Genomic DNA, 18,018 nt, shown 5'->3' with positions numbered 1-18,018 from the left:
CTCTCTCATTAGAAAAAGAAAAATGACAACACCTTAATATTCAACTTAATCGATGCTTAACTGAGCCATTAATGTTTTATAATCTTTTCACTTTCATAGTCCCTACTCGTAACTTGTATTTCTCTCTCAAGCAAACTCTTTGCACTCTCTCCTTTTGTTTTTAACAAGCAGAGCACATATCAAGCAGTAAAAACCTTAGATGCTTGTGTCACGCTGAGGTCATGAAAACCCTAGCATCAACCAATAAAAACAAACTGTGATAATACAGAACAAACCACCATTGGCAATAGTTGATTCCCTTGAAGAAAAAAGTTTTAAGGAAAAAAAGAAAAAGGAAGCTTGAAAAGTGGGGTCCCTTTGTATGGTGCAATCCCCACTATAGCACAGTACACTTTACTTGATGCCCCCCAAATGGCCAAATCGAACCATGATACAGTGGGACTGTGAATTCATCAAACGTGCATGGCATGTGTCCATATATATATATGATATAGCATGACTTCTCTGCGCTTGTACAGAAATTTGTAGTTTGCCCAGAAGAAAAAATAAAAAGGAAAAAAGGAAGGCCTGGAGAAAGAGAAAGATTAAGAAGGGGTAATCGGGTGTAAATGAAACCGGGGTTTGTCTGTTGGGATATGGGCTAATAGTACAGAATCTGTAATGTCAAATCATGTAATTGGTATTTTGGAAGTATATGTTGGTTTTCTTTCTTTTATATAATACTATTATTATTACTTTATGGGCTCTCTTTATGTAAAAAAAAAGTCTGGATTGGACTGTCATGTCACAAATAATGAGAGCTAATATATAGGCTAGCTATGATCTGTTTCTCTCTCTCTCTGGGGGTAGGATTAGAAACAGGAAACAGCTGCCGTCTCTGCAGAAACAACAGATGGAGGCAGCAGCAGCAACAACAGCAACAGCAGAGAGAGAGAGAGGTGGTCAGTCAGTAGTGACATAACCTTTTCTCGTTGCCAACATCAAGGCTGGCAGATACCTTTAGATTTCCCACTTCATGCGTTCTTTTGATTTCTGATATGATAACCCCCGCCCTTTTTTAACCCCACACTTTACTCTCCCTGCGGTCCCTCTCTGTCTTCCTCGCATTATCACCATTCACCATGCAACTCATTCCCTCTCTCTTCCGACGCTTTCTTTTTCTCTTCGGTCAATATCTCCATAATTATTACCTATTCTTTCTAATTTCTTAATTAAAAAATATGGGCTACACTAATTGGTACCGCCATTTTAACGGGCACCCCTTGTTTGCTCCTTGGACACAGCCCGTTCATGGTAAAAAATTTCATACCACTTCACTTAACATCATTTTTTTTTACTTTTTTTTTTCAAAATGACACTATTTAATTAAAATTTACATTCAAACATTTAACACATTAATTAATATATAATTCTCTTACTTAAAAAGTAAAATTCAAATTTCTCTTCTTTTAATTATAAAAAAAAATACTATTCAGTTAAAACTTATAATGAATTAAAAGTATTTTATATTCAATCTTTAAAAAAATGATTCAATTTATGAGACATAAAAAAATTATTTCTTATTGTATAACTCAAAATTATATATACTTAAAAAGATATGCAAACTTATTATCAATATTTTACTTATATAAATTATTACCTTTTATTGTTAATAAAATGATCATAAATTAGGAAAGTATCTTCTTCGACAATTGGAAACATTAATTTAAGCTTAAGATTTTATCTTTAAAACGCTATAAATAATAAAACTATGATTCTCCAAGTTCAATGCATGCGCAAGCTATACAATTCAAGCAAGAATAGGAGCTCTCCTATTTTGTCTTTATCCTAGAAGGATATGAGATTATATTATATTTTCAAGTTTTAATTTGATAAAATATTTATAATTAAGATTTTATTTGATTAATTTATTAACACCTGTAAATGATTTTCTTTTGTATTATGAACTATTTAATTACGCAATGAAGAATAATAATTTTCATCTCGTAAATCTCGTTCAACTTGTCTTAGAATTCGAATCCAAGACCTCCAAAATGAATGCTAAGTTCTAATCTTTGGGCACCATTAATTAAACTATTTTCAAAATTAACTGGAAAAACGAAAGAAAAAATACGTATATGCATTCGATCGATAGTTGTATACACATGAAGCTTTCATCTTGAAGTGTTGGATTGGATCTGATTTGTTTTTGAGGTTTTTACTTATCTGGTGAACACTGCTATGGACCACTTGGAAGCTCCAATGTGTTGTACTTGTTTGACAGATATGCATGTCTATTAGAACAAATATCTTGGTATTACAATATAGCTGGAATGATTGGGATGGCTGATCAACCTAGGTTTTTTAATATTGATAATGACTAATTCATATATGAATTACAGTTCATGAATAAATCTAATATATTAAACAATATAAGAATATATAAAATCAAATAGGAAGAGTAATAGGGCCTGCTCTAATTAAACAGCTTAATTACTTTCTTTTTTTTTCCTTTATAAAAAAACCTTTGCATAAAATGCTTCATTATCATCATCACTAGCTAGCGTTGTATTACTTGGTTTTACTTGTGGAATTTGGGAAATACAGACATACAATCTCGTTGGACAGCACTTGTCACAGGGGACTTTCTAAAAGGATGTATATGATCTTTTTTGCCTGATTAAGAAAGCAAAGGGAAAAGGGTAAAAAAAAAAAAAAAAACAAACATAGTTTAAGTCCTAAATCCCCTCACTCTTACCAGTGTGGCTTATAAGTTCTGGCTTGCTGTTAAGGTTGTTTATCATGTCGGCATAGAGGGAAAGGAAACTTGACTTTGTGTAGGGTTATAGGGTTAGAGGCACTGCTTTGTTTTTATACGCAACGCTCACAAGAATTGTACAAAGACTTACGTTTAACCGGATTAATTAATGTCATCAGAAGTCTTTTACTTTGTCACTCTCGTAAAAGATTTTAATGACACGATGATTATGATTTTTAATAAAATATCTCAAGCCTTTTTTAAGAAAAGAATTAATCCAAAATAGCCCCTTCTCCAAAAAAAAAATATATGTTTGTCATTAATATTTCTTCAATGTGGTAAATTTGATTATGTAACCAGTATTAATCCAACCTTTAAAAAAAATGTATTAATCCAAATTTTGATTGAATATAAAAATCAATCTTGCAAACAAGTCGGGATGGGTTAGGTTTTGTTTTGTCTCAATTTTGTGGCTAATAAGACCCTTGAAATTGGGCTTTATGACATGCATGTACGTATTGTATGTATGATTGTCTTTTTCTGATATATAAGGTTTGAGATGAAAGCAAGAGTGAGATGTTTAATCAAATTTAAACTCAAGCTTGTGTTGTTTAAGCCATAATACTCATATGTGGGCATGAAAGAGATGCTAAATCCAGCTACTTCCGTTTTACCATTAAGAGAAGATCTCATATTCTCATCGGTAACATTAAAAATATAAATAATATTGATATTATATATACACACACATATATATTCTTAAATATGTGACATATTTTTGGCTGAGGGAGACTCCATAATACTCTATTGGGGCATGAAAGAGATGTCACAATGGTGTAGTCTTTGTAATGCTTTCTTCAATTATGTCAATTGAAAATTGCTTTTCCAGTTCAAGATCAAGGAAAATAAAAGAAAAAGAAAAAAGAAATTTCGTATGGTGGCTGCTTGTTCGTCTTATTATCTCGAAAGCGATGCCAAAATCCAAAACCAAATGTCACCAACTTAATTAAATGATGACTCCTTGGATTTTGTTTCGATCTGATCTAATTTTCCCGCAGGACAATGTTAAAATTGGACCACTCCAATGTAGCTGCTATTTATGTAACACATGTAGACTCGTCATCACATGAAAACAACAACTCTAACTCATAATAATTAAGGGTACCATTCATTTTCATTATATTATACATCCATTGCTTTTTAAAATTATTTTGAATAATCATAACTAAGTTTTTGGGATTTAAAAATAATAACTCATTTAATTCTTAGAATTAAAAAGGATTAGCATATTTAGGGTCATCAACTATGTAAGAAGCTAATAAACATTATTTCTTCCAAAGAATGTCTAATGATATATAGTGGTGCAAGAGGAGACTGTTCTTTTCCAATTCTATTTATTTATTTATTTTTCTTTTTCTGTTAAAAGAAAAGAGATTTAAAAATTATTTTGTGGTCCTAAGTATAGTCCGGTGTCAGTGTCCTCCAAAATAATAAATAAAGCTTCCGTGTACAATCTCACTTGTATAAATTGTCTACCACATATTCTGTCCTCCTTAATTTGTATCCTTCACTTTCACTTCTTTTCATCACCTTGCTTCTCACGTAATGCATACAAACATATATTTATACATAATTAAAGCTTAGTTGATTTATTTCGAGATAAGGCTTCCAAGAAAATTTTGTTACTTGATAGCTTACCAAGATAGTCATAAAATTGATTCATCGTCATAAATTATTCTATTTTGCAATCAGAATAATTTAATTTAAAATTTTGAATTTAAATATAAATTTTAATTAACATACGATATCTTGATTCATATCTAAATTATAGATTACTATTATTTATTCTATATTGAAAATTAATAATATCAATTAATATTCGATTTTTCGTCTGGTAAAAAAAATAGATATTATCTATCTATTCTGATTAGATAGATTAGACTTTGATAGTTGGAAAAAGGTGGAGATTTGTCTATAATTTTGGAAGCAAACAATTTTTCATAGAACAAGTTGAAGGACATTTTTGGTCCTCATATAATTATATGAAATTGACTGATGATTTGGATTTGCCTACATATGATAATCAATGGAAATGAGAAGCAATGCTTGTATTTCCTTTCTTTTGGAGTCCTCTGAATCAATCATTCTTAGTAATGTGATGCATATACTATCAGATCATCATTGTTCCATGCATACAAATTTACCAGCCTTAGCATATCCATGAAAAGTGTTTGTATAGTGATTTCCTAACAAACAGAAATTGAGTTATCAAGAGTAGCAAATCAATCAAAGCAAAAGAAAGAACTGCCTGCCTTTCTAATTTCTTGGGTTTCAGGAAAATGCTTGTCAATTTGAGACCATGATAGCTTTGGCTTTCTTCCAGAACCTAAAAGTAAATACGACACACAGAAATCTGAGGCTATTCTCTGGCAATTGAAACATGTATTTACTACAATGAAAGTTTACTTGATTCAATCAATGAGTATCCAATGTCCAAAGGGGTTAAAGAAAAGAAAACAAGAATTAGTAGCTGGCTAGTTTGAAATTAAAGAATCAATTCTCAGTGGAACCAGTCCAAGCACATGCAGTTCTTTTATCCATAGCGTCCTGTAACATGGGTTTTTGGTGGGATTCGACAACATGTAACATGGGCTTGCAAAGTGAACACAATTCTCAACACCGAGAATACCCAAGCATTCCTCAACAGGACAACTTTCACGTGATTATGTAGAACATTTTTCTTTAAATTGAATTTAACCTTCTTGTTCACATGTCAATTGTCTCAAATTGAAGTTCTCTCCCTTTTGCACCCCCACACAGAGGATCATACCGCAAATTTTCAATTTCAATCTTTTGTTCTTTTTTCTAATTTTGTGTTCTCTTTAATTCAAAGCTAACAAATAAACTGACCATACCAAAAGCAATAATTATAATCATGTAGAGATTAAAGGTTGGAATTTTTCAATGAAAAACTCAATTGTGCTCAAGAAATCAGAACCACAGGCAACTGAGGCAAATGTGAACCAAGGGAGAGTGGTCCTGGAGTTAACTGGGCTCAGGGTACAATGGTACTACAATTATCAAGAGAGTCAAGTCACATCTTACACAAAAAGGGAAAGAGGGGAAAAGTGGTCCACCATTACTAATAAAACTCAGTGAGAAAACAGATATCTTCCATCTGACCCTGGTATATATAAAAATATCTCCTGTCATTTAACCTTTTTTTAACCTGAGAATTTACTTGATTCTCTTCAAATGACATCAAATCTCCAGTCATCCCCTAAGTAAATCCTGAATTTAAGTATGAACGCAGACATGCAGCAGTAACTTGGGTTCTACACTCACATTCTTTAAGAGAAAGCAATGGCAACAATTTACGAAACATTGCATAGATAATGGCATGTTGAAAATGGTAACTCGTGAATTAGCTATCAATGAATTAATTCAGTGTTCAATCATCAGTTGTACAATAACATTAACCAAAATTACACCTTCACAGTGGTTAAAAGCAACAACCTTTGGTAAAACTTTCAATATGTGAAAAAAGAAAAAGCTAGACACTTCCTTTCACAAATGGATATAAGTATAAAAAAAAAAAAAATCCCCTTCAGTCTCTCTCACCTCTTGAATTGCTACTATGTTACAGCCATCACTGGCATCTACTCTACGTTTTAATCTCCCTTCCTCTGCAATGCTAGACACTATCGACTTAGACTAAACAATGCCAAAGATGAAAGAATGCTACTCTTCTGAGATTGGTAATTGTAAGGCAGCAAAATTTTGATATTTTCACTAACAAATAATACCTAGCTTAGAATGGTTTTGGCAAGTGATGACCCAGATGTTTTTATTCTACAACTCTTCTGTAGAAGAGAAGATAAGCAGCAGATGTCTTTATCTTCTCCAGGCCGATGGGATAAACATGGCTATCATCAAACTCGTACCACCGACCACCACCATGCTACATCAGAGAAACAAAAATTAGAGTATTCCAGCAGTACCAACACACAATCAAGTACACATGCAATCATTTTTCACAAAATCTTAGAATTGAAAGGGGGAAAATTTTATATTTCATGCTAAACAAATTAATCAGTTTGCCTTCCCAAAAATAAAAAATAATCAGTATCCCCCATTGTAATCTATTGGCACTTATCTATGTATATCCTCTTCTGAAACGAGCCTGCATTATGAGACCCAGTTCAAAAAGGATTTTGGACACCTTTTTTGGGGGGTCGGGAGAGGGTTTGGTACTTGAGAAGTGTGGAAAAGAGCATTTGAAGTTGAAAGTAGCTGACTGCTTGAAAAGGATTTGTAACAAAGTCCTCCAACATGTGCAGAACAGAGAAGTAAATAACAAGATTTAAATTAGCTAGCTCAAATGCTAAAATTTGTTTAATCATCCAACTAAAATCTTGCATACTCTCAGGTCTTACGGTCACAAACTGAGAAGGTTCTATGCCTGTGGTCTAGATCCAGATCCTTGCATTCTTTCAAAAGGTTCATGTACCCTGACCAATGTTCCAACAATGGGACTGATCACCACGGATATCAATTCACTGAGACAGGTTTGATGTTTACGGCAACATAAGGATGTATGAGTTTGTTTGTGTGTGTTGTTCTTTCCACTTGAGCAAACCCACAGCATAAAATACCACATGCACCACATGCTACATACACATGAAGGTAATATGCTATCCTTGTACTCTTGTTAGCTCAATCATGATTAATATGAAATAAGATTTTCTTTAATAAAAAATCACGAACAGGCTCCCCAAATTCATATTTTTTATGGAAACTATAAATAAGATTTTTAGGTCTTCACTTACATGGACAAATGCAGTATAATGGCCACCTCCCATGCTTCCATAGTGATTGCTGACAGCATAAAGCATGTAACGATTAGATAACTCACCATTCCTATAAGCAATATAATTTGACAGATCAAGATCATCAATGGGGAAGTCAACAAATGTCTCCAGCTTGTTTTTCAAGAATCGACTATATGAGAATCTTTTTAAATGAATAACCAGAATCTCCGGCAGTCTCCAAAGATCCAACTTTTTACTGGCTTGACGGTGCTCTTTGCACCCTGGACAGTACCTAAAATTACATTGATTAAGACCAGGCATTAGAAAGACAATGTCAAGAAGCAACATATCCACAAGAAAAGTTGATGGTTGATGAGGAGGGCTATTGATGGAGATTAATAGCCAATTTTTCTTATATACATGCATACATTCATATATAAAATAGGCCAATGTTTCAAGTACTCATATAAACAACTTATTAGAGGATGTATGGAGGGATTTTAATGGCAATTCTGCAAAGAAATACAGGGACTTAAAGCCAAAGCATCAGAAGTTAGCAGGCCTCAGAAAAGTCAAATTAGCTTTAAAAAACATAAGAAAATAGAGTATGAGCAGATATTATTCAATCTAAAATCGAAAGAAGCTATTGATGAATAGTATATTAATGGATAAGCTATTAGTTCATAAAAGGGGCACTGCAGCTTCCAATAGTCAAGACCTGCATGCAAGGTTTTCTATCAGAAGGCAAAGCAGAAACAAGAAAACATTGCGAAGGTTAAAAATAATCAGCAAAACAGAATTCAACTTACTGGCTGATAGACGTTAATCCTCCCAAATAAGTAACACAAAAATTATAGCTTTTTAAGATGCAAAACATTTCTTATGCAAAGTTAAAGAGCAAAAATGTAGACACTGACCACATGTCTTCTGGTCCAAGGGGCTCCTCCATCAAGAATGCTTGAAGACACTTATACAGAGAAACAGATTCCTGAGGTCTCTTTGTGAAAAAGCAAGACTTAAAAATCTGCGGTAAAGAGCTAAGCAGCTGTGTATCATACTCTTTAACATATTTTTCTGGCCAGGAAGCTAGCACATGTAACCTCCCAGACACTCCTGCAGCTGGTACTGTTTCACCCATAATTATCTGGGATTCCTTGACTATTCCTTTTTCATCAGTTAAGTAAAACTGTAATTCACACTCTGAGGGTGAGACAACCCCATTTGCATCAGGGTGCTTTTCAAACCCATTTGAAACAGGAGATGATCCATGCTCTTTCTGAGAAATGTCTTCAACTGCAGTGCTCTCAGAGGTATCACAATCATCTAAGACTTCTTCAGCCCGTATCTGAAATGGATTTAGTAATTTCAGATACAGACCATGGATGTCAGATCCATTGACAACATTAGAAAGCCTTGCTACAAGAGGAATTCCAAATGTCTTCCAACTTGAGGTCAGTTTCCCATGGATGTACTGCCTGAAAGTAGAAAATATCATAAAGTTTAGGTTATAAGAGATACCAACCAAAACTAACTGGTATTTTCAAAACAAACTCAAAGTATTCATTGTGCAGATGTATGTGGTAGACTTTTTAAAGTCAAAAGAAAACAAGAAGTAGGATTTTAAGTAAAATTTATCTTGCCAATCATAGTGGATCATCAACAAGTACAGAAAAAAAAAGTAACAAGAAGAAGAAACAGGAAAAAAGGTACAACCCACATGAGTGTTTTATGTCTTTTGGAGGTAACAGACCAAACAACTAGATTACCTATAACACTCGACATATTAAATTTTTTTAATAATCAAGTGAATCTACCATCTTTTTTTCCCAACTGATGTTGAGAGGTAAACTAGAATTGACAAAAAAAACCTATCATCATTTCCTACTATTAAGATCAAGCATGAATGGTGTTCAACCTTAGTTGTCATACCTATAAGACCCATAAAGCCATCCCAAAAAGTGTTCCCTTATGAAGCAAGCAGCAAGGTTTAGCTTGCATGAAAAAAATCATATTCTATCAAATCTACAACAAAAGATTGGTCAATGAGTTTGCAAAGCTGTTAAACTAGATAACACAACAAGGAGATGCAACAAAATCCCAAATGAACATGCAAAGATGCAATTATGGGATAACTTGACAGGCATCTATTTTGCCTCAAACATCTTCCTACATAAATATAAAATATGTATCAGTCACAGCAAAATTTGGTAGTCACATGTAATCCACATTACTTAATTTTCAATTTAAACAACCTCAGAACATTTTTTTTAACAAGAAGTAAAACAAGACATACGCCATGCATGCATCCAAGCATTTGACTCATTGGTGGGTGTATGATCTCACTGCTTAAAGAGCAGAGTTCAGATCCCCCTTCCCCGAAGTCCAAAAAAACAAAGACATACACCGTGCACACATGAAAATAAAATGTAAATCATGAACAAGAAAGTGGGAGAGATGCTGAGAGCTGAAAGCATTGTCAAGCTAGGAATTAAACAAACTTACTCCTCCATCTGCTGATGCATAAATACAACTGAAGGAGCTTTGACCATGTCTTTATTTAACTGATAAGCAACCAGTCTGTCATCATCTCGAATCAAGGATAAAGAATCAGCAGGCTCTTCGAGAAAACGTATAATCCGGTTGTTATATATCTGCATATAAATTAATGGTTACAGGCTTAGATAAATATGTATAAGCATAACAACAACATTACAATCAAACATATTCAGATGTTGTAAACAATGCAATATACCTCTGCCACCAGAAGGGTCTCATTGGCACCCAAAGAACATGCAACACTTAGAGCCTGGATAAGGTCTTCAAATCTCCCACTCTTTGGGACAGTAATCGTAAATGGAGATGGTTGAGAAGTTCCATCAGTACTGATGACAGTTACAGTCATTGTTCGCAATGTTGTTGATGGTAGAGGTAGTGACAGGTACATGAATGGATCAAATGTTATAGAGACCTTTTTGCATTCTGGACAAACTAATGTTGATTTAAATTGACCCTGCAATGAAATATAATCATGACAAGAATTATGTGGAATAATAAACTATTCAACAAATACAAGCAAAAACCACCTACTTTTATACTGAAACACAAAGTGTTATTTAAAATAGTATACACATTAAATCCAGCTTGCCTGAGGTATTTCACAATATTCTGGATTCTGGAATAAGTCTTATTTTTTATTCCATAAACTAAACAAAATCAACCATGCAATAATAGAACAATTGATTCATCTATAAGCCACAATTATATCATTCTACAAGAACAACATAAAAACAAATGTACATACTTAATTTTCCAAGATGTATGCTATCATGATCTCCCTATTAACCCCCCCTCCCCCCCCTCCTCTAAAAGAGAAGAAATTGGATGCTATCTACTCCTTGTAGTTATCAAGTTGTTTTATGCCATTTCCAACTTAAAATCTTGCAATTTTTTTTTCTCAGAATCAATAGCTTTAGGAGTTCAAAAGGATGAAAGTTAAATAACTAACTAGTCAAATAAAATTTTCACCATGAGTACTCAGAACCAAATAGAACAAGAGGAAAAATAGGAATTACCTGGCACACATCAACAATGATAGAATCATTACGAGCCAGGTGGTTTTGCCAATATTCATTAGCTACTTCTTCATCTTGTCGACCCTCACCATCCCTCACTTCAACATAAGGCTTGCTTTTCACACGATTTAGATCCTCATGAAGTCCATCCAACAAAAAAGCAAGAAGTTCCTAAGATATAACACACATCAAATTAATAAACAAAAACATGGAATATGTATCACATTACAATCACCCACCTGAGGAAAAAAAAAGTCAAGTATTGAGAGAAAGAGAATGTTCACTGACTTGAGAATCATGCTGATTGAAGCCACTAAATTGCGGAGCAAAACGAGCAAGCTTTGCCTTAAATGTTCTTGGTGCCACAGGAGTTGCTCCAGGGGCCCATAACTTCCTCAATAGATCCCCGAAAGCTGAAGCAATCTCACCCTGAAAAAAGTGCATGCTTCAAAGGGTGCATACAACTAAGAACAGTTTGGACTTCTCACTATACTGGAAAATTTATTAAATATAATGAAACATGAAAGCAGAGGGATTAAAAGAAATAGAATATACATTCATGCCCAAAGGATTGTCATGATTTATTTCTCTACAATAATCTCCAAGAAAATAGTCAATCATCTTTGGTGTATGAGCCAAGCACTGAATGGCACTGTTCATGAAACAAGTGTTTCCGAGATTTTGTAATCCAGTCAATCCCAAAGAACCAGCTTCTCCAGATCTTCCACAGAATGTTGAAGCATTAGTACCAAATGAAGTGGAATTTGCAGTGCCAGTGCAACCATTTATCATGACTGAAGCACCAGAAGAGCAATTTGTAGGATGTTGTCCTGACATTTCATCTTTTTTTCCTTCTCTACCTTTCATGGAATCTGACAACCCATAGACTTGCAACTCCAGGAGAATCTACAGATAAACAGAAGTAACAAAACATTACTGGCATGCATCAAAATTACAACTAATGATTTGCAAGACAAGTGATTTATATGATATTCCAATTAAAGACCAACAAGAAAGCAGCTAGAGAGCAGTATATTAACATGAAGGGGGAAAATCATGTGCCCCTTGCTTTGAGATCGATTCACACTTTTGCCATGCAGTGGTCCAAATCACAGTTGGCATCATCTTAACATTCATTCTCTTATCCTACCAAATATACAAATGCTTTTATGGTATAAAAAAATGACTCACAGTAAAAGGACTTCAGGTATATAAAAATTCCCCTCATGAGGTTACATATATTGATTTAGAATGCAACTGAAATCTACCTTTTTGGGGCTCAAAATTTAATGTGAAATAATTTCTAGAAATTTTAGCATAATTAAGTAATCAAATAAATAATCATGTCAATCAAAGAAAAAATAATAGTATATGGTAGGAATAGTTGAAATATAACAAGTGGCCCAAATTGTACCATAAAGAAAAAATTGATCAAATGGGAAAAGGAAACAGAACATTGTGAAGCTAGAATATCTCTTATAAGCATAAAGAAACATTAAACTCTCCTAAAGGAAACTCAAATGTCAAGACCTTGTCTCAAAATTAAAAATAATCTCATGTAGTTTTAATTTTCTGAATAAAGGATTCTTACAATATTCCTTTTTCAATATGCCCCATATGATGGAAACCAGGTAGTTTAGCTGAACATTGGAGTGTAAATCAAATGATGGAAGGCAATATTTGTGAATTGGTTCTATTAGCACTAATCAGTAGAAATTATATGGGAAGTATATTTCCTAAAAATATTATACTGAACAGTAATTATAGGTAAAACAGGATGGAAGTGTTTTTACTCAAAGATTCTAAATACTTGAATGGTTATTTTAGGCAAGTACAAGCAATTTCTAAAAAGTTGAACTTCTTATATAGACGCAAGACATGCACACAAGCACAATAGTAAAGGAAGTGGTTTTTACAAACCTACGTGTGAGGGAGATTGCACAGCATCAAACAAATGAATCAATAAAAAATAATATCTCATTTTAAAAAAATAAATAAAAATCTACCTCTTACCTCCTGATCTGACTGGCGTTGACAATCTTTGAGAAATCTATTTCTGTCATTCACAAAATATAGAGTTGTCTGCCCAGAAAAGTCCCAAATGCGTAACTGTGCAATCAAGAAACTTAGATGGCCATCCATTTCAACAGAAAAAAAAAATCCTCCCTAATGATTTGAAAAAGTACCTGCTCAGAATCTACGCTAAAGATTTTGCAGGCTCTTCTAAAAAGTTCCACTGCATTGTCCTGTAAAGAGTGAAACATAATGTAAGAACATAACCAAGGGGATCCAATAATATGAAGGAGGGCTAATGATTCAGAAATGAACAAGCTTGAGAAATCAAACTGGATACAATATTAATGAGAAATGCATCTTGTGATTACAACAGAGAAAACTACAAACTAAGCAATGATTATAGTATTGCGTTAATGGTAAGAACATCTGAAATCCCAAGATGCAAGCAAAATCTTATGAATCAATAAATTATATTTATACAGAGTTGATTCATCTGTCAATCATGAAGTTTCATACTGTGTCGTTTCAAAATACAACATGTGCACTCAAATCAGGAATCACTTAGTCCAGTTAATTAAAAGATTATTAAAATAGGACTGGTTCAATGGAACTAATTATTTTGAAACTATGCCTTTATAACAAACATGGAACAAATATGCCAAGCCCCTTTCCTGAGTGAAAATTGAACATACACCTTTTGTATTATGCCATGATGCTCTATTTCCCTTTTAAAATTAACAGATTGATCATTTGAAAATTGAATATAAAAATTAAAAACAGGTCAGAATGTGAGAATGTCTAGGCCTCTATACATTATAAAAACTATCGCTAGCCTAGTGTGATACATCTTCACAGACCAAAAGTAGAACAATTGGCTACTTAAATGAACTTACCTTTTTACTAATTTTGACTCCCAATGAATTTGTTTCCCGTGGAACAGAAAGCCTTAGCTGCAAGGGATAGACATCTGCCATGTCATCTTCAGCAGCTGAAAAGCTTTTTCCACCTTTTGCTGCAACTTTTGCATCACTATGCCTGCATGGAACAGCACAAAGTAGGAGTTGAGAGATACTACTAAGCTCTTCTTAGTTTCTAAGGCCACATAGAATTGATTTATCAAACACTAGAACAGATTTCCAAGAATCACATTTAGTAAATCAAACAAACTTTGGTTTTCATTCTAAAATTCATACAATTAAGTGGCAAATACCAGATGTATAAAAAGCAAGTGAATATGGAAGAAGAAGCCATGCAAATATCCCTGAACCCAAAGGAACCAAAAAAAAAAGAAAACCAGAAGGACATGATGCATAAAAGCTGATTGCAAATTGTCAATATCTTCTGATCATTAAGTAAAGATTTTCAGAATGAAATTGACTTCACATTTAATGTGGATAGGTTAAAAAGATCACTCTTTCTAAAGGAGGTCTTGCTCTTCTAATACTGACAAGTATAATTTGATATAGATGATGTAGCAACCTTGGAATCTAAAAGATTGAGAATGTGTGCTAAAAGTTTCCAGCATAGAATAATTGCAGTCTTGTCATAAAAATTTCAGCATAGTGGTAGGCCCCCTAATTCAGTTGGACTATAGATGATATAAAATTTCATAAAGCAGATCTTAAGCTAAATTCATTTAAAAATGTCATGGCACCACATAGTTTACACAAAGAAGGAACTGTAGTGAAATATATCAGGGTGTTCTGCAAGAATTTCAAAGTAGGATAATCTCACATGTCAAGAATTGTTGGCCTAGTTTTACATTAACTTAGTCTGCTGTTGTTTGAAGGAGCAATGGAGGCGTCACAACCATATCAGATAGGAACCAGATAGTTCATATAACATAGAAAATATAATTACACAGATATTAAGATCTTTCAAAAGGTAAAGACTTGGACCAAAACCTTTAGTATAGTAAAACTATATCATTCTTCCCCCCATGACTTCTCTAATCCAAACAATTGGAGAGAAATCAAACTTTACTTTAATTCACTCGTCTCATGCAAATTCCATTCTTTCCTCTTCTCTCCTATCAATCCAATTAATATCCATTGCCTGAAGACTCAAACACAATTCAACCCCATTAGGAAATCAAAAAGAATTCAAGCCACAGTGGATAGTAGAACCACCTATTCAAACTATTTAACATCAAAAGGAAAACAGTGTCTGATCAGATTATGCTAAAAACCAATCTTAAAAACACTCACCATTTCAGAGCCTGTAACCACATTTCTCCCGGAACCAAAGCATAGTCCCGTCCCGAAACACCAACCTCACCATTTTCACCATTGTGCAAAGAATCCTCCTCCTTCCTTAGATTGAAAGCAAGATCCGAGTTGAATATGTTGTTGATTAACTTCATGGGACCCGCATACGACGTCCCTGGTGTTGCTGTAAACAAAATCCCCTTCTTCACGTCAGATTCACCTGAAGTTGAATCCTGTGCATCCTTCCACCACCTTAAAAGAAAAACCAAAACGATAAAAATAAACTCTTCACCAATGTAGACATCATCGAATCACAAGAAATCAAAATTTTAGAAAACAAAACACTAAAAAATTTAGAAATTCGATTTCTTACTTCAAAACCCAGTTTTTAAAAAATCCAAACAATGCTACAAATTTTAACAGAAACCCAATTGAACCAAAGCTAAATAAGCATTGAAAAAAATGTTCTTTTCGGTTACTAAGAAAGTTACCCTTAAAAGAACAGCATAAAAAATGAATATTTATTAAGATTCCCAATCACATTACGGATAGCGACTGCTCCATTCAACTCCAAACTTTTTTTTTAAACAAGAGTCATTTGATAAATTTTAAAAGTTAAGTTTTTCAAGATTTGGTAAAATGTTGAATTAGGAAAGGGCAAAAAAACAAAGAAATTGGCAAAGGAAATTGACCTGAAGGGAACAAAGTAAACTCGCTGGTCGCTGTTGTTGTTGTCGTTGATGATGTTGTCTGAGTCGACTCGGCCAGTTGAATCGGAGGAATCCACGGAAGGGAGACCCACCATCCTCGGAAGAGAAACAAAAAACAAGAGAGAGAGAAAGAAAGTGAAAGAGAGCTTAAAAATGAAGAGAGAGAATGGTGCTCATCATTCTTGCTTTTCTCTAAAAATTTGAGAGAAGAGAGAGAAATGAATGCCGGATTTGCAATAGAGAAACAAACAACTGTTACAGTGTTTTGTTTTCTTTTCTTTTTTCTTTTTTTTCTGGTGAGGAGGATTCAAGGAGGGAAAATTAATACAACAAAATATATTATTATATATTATTATCGGAAAATAAAGTTATGGGACAAAAGTAGAGACAAATGTTATGGGAAGAAAAGCAATGCTGGAAATAGAAAAGGTGACATGTCTTTTTATTATTATTATTTTTAGGTAATAAAAAAGGTCACAATATTTTATTTTTTAATTTTTAATTTTTTTAATTTTTTTCCATAAAAAGGTTTGGTTTTCATAAGAGAAATAGTTGCAACTTGCTGCAACTTGAGCTTCATGCTATTATAAAAACTTTACAATATCTTTACCACTTAAACCAAAAAACAATTTTAAATGATTCTTAAGAATATTTTTTACTATAAAATTAAAGATAAATTAGTATAATTGAATTCTCATTTTCTACTATAAATTTATGAAGAAAAAAAGATCTATTGTTTTATTTTTATTTTTTTTACAATAATATGTTGTTGATACTATATGGTTTAGATTAATATTTTTCTATGTATCTTTTATGCTTGGTTTCATCCTCTTTTGGACTGCCAGTACCATGTGAGGAAACCAAGGCATAAATCTCAACCCAAAAAACAAACAAAAAAAATGGTTTTTCTTTATTTTTCTATGCACTGTCCTTTTTATGGTGAGGTGGCTCTATGCACTAATTGATTCACCTTAAAGATGTGGATATGCCACTGTCTTTTTTGAAACAAAATATGTATAATGTTAAAGGAACTTTGAATAAATCCTTATGTCAAATGATTGATTATTTGGATTAAGTAGATCAAAGGAAAATTAGTGGTTGACTTCTTCTACTAATTTTCCATTTTAATTCATTTTGGATACAAGTAAAATATATGAAAATCAATGTCTATGAGAAAAAAGACAGAAAAAAACAAATCTTCAAATTTAGTTTCTTTTCCTCCAAATGCCTTTAACTTGAAATGGCACTTTGACCAAAAGAAAAAGCTCAAAAATAATGAAAAAAAAAAAAAAACCTTAAAATGATATCCATTCAGTTACTTTTCTATGATCATGCCTTTTACTTCAATCTCTCTCTTTTTCTTTTTCTTTTTCTTCTTCTTCTTCTTTTTATTTTAAATGAGTATAATAAATTTACTTGCAACAAAACTTGATGTACTATTACTAGGGCAGTAAAATTAGCAGCTTGAGGACTGAGTTTGATATGGTGTTTTGTTTGCACAAAATTGGGGTATGATGTGAAAACCCCTCCACCACTTCAATTACTAAGTATATATTTGTACCTTTGTTTCCCCTTTTTGTTAATGCACTCTACTTTGGTAACAACATTTGTGTAGTTCTGTCCAAGTCATGATGCTCTTCCCTTTCTTGCTTGTTGAATGTTTTGTAATCCCAAATTGCTTAACTGGAGGGAGTTACATAATTATGCTTTTGGTTTAAAAGTTTTCAAATTGAAAGAGGACCATGACCTGCAGTGGTTTGGTTTCTATGTTTTTACCCTTAGGGGTTAAGTTATGATTATCAATGACATGGTTTTCATCTTGAGGTGTTTAATGGAATAATTACATTTCCAAATATACAATAATTCAGAAAAGAGACAAAAACAGTGGAAAAAGAAACAAGGACAACAATGTGAGATGGAGGTGGAAGCCAAGCAAAGCAAGTGAGGAATGGCACATGGCACGTG

General features: G+C 33.2%; 1 protein-coding gene across 1 annotated transcript; it reads right to left on the bottom strand.

Moving 5' to 3' along the window:
* Positions 6,139 to 16,321, bottom strand: LOC18590163 (ubiquitin carboxyl-terminal hydrolase 8). Its single transcript, XM_007015542.2, has 13 exons — positions 16,036 to 16,321; positions 15,344 to 15,595; positions 14,030 to 14,171; positions 13,307 to 13,366; positions 13,134 to 13,229; positions 11,676 to 12,026; positions 11,409 to 11,549; positions 11,121 to 11,291; positions 10,301 to 10,558; positions 10,051 to 10,199; positions 8,466 to 9,023; positions 7,567 to 7,840; positions 6,139 to 6,698 (listed from the first exon to the last, which is right to left on the bottom strand). Exons 1-13 carry the CDS (start codon positions 16,146 to 16,148, stop codon positions 6,585 to 6,587), a joined length of 2,679 nt encoding a protein of 892 aa, XP_007015604.2. The 5' UTR covers positions 16,149 to 16,321; the 3' UTR covers positions 6,139 to 6,584.

This window comes from Theobroma cacao, chromosome 9 (assembly GCF_000208745.1).
Source record: "Theobroma cacao cultivar B97-61/B2 chromosome 9, Criollo_cocoa_genome_V2, whole genome shotgun sequence".
Classification (NCBI taxonomy): domain Eukaryota; kingdom Viridiplantae; phylum Streptophyta; class Magnoliopsida; order Malvales; family Malvaceae; genus Theobroma; species Theobroma cacao.
Note: the sequence above shows the minus strand (reverse complement) of the source record. Positions and strands in the feature narration are given on the sequence as shown.

What these genes read in the sequence shown, in the direction of transcription:
- LOC18590163 (XM_007015542.2), bottom strand. Translation starts at nt 16,148, where the DNA reads ATGGTGGGTCTCCCTTCCGTGGATTCCTCCGATTCAACTGGCCGAGTC. An exon ending in TCAATCAGCATGATTCTCAA is followed by an intron (nt 11,292 to 11,408) that starts GTCAGTGAACAT and finishes GTTATATCTTAG; the next exon opens with GAACTTCTTGCTTTTTTGTT. An exon ending in ATGCATCAGCAGATGGAGGA is followed by an intron (nt 9,024 to 10,050) that starts GTAAGTTTGTTT and finishes TTCTACTTTCAG; the next exon opens with GCAGTACATCCATGGGAAAC.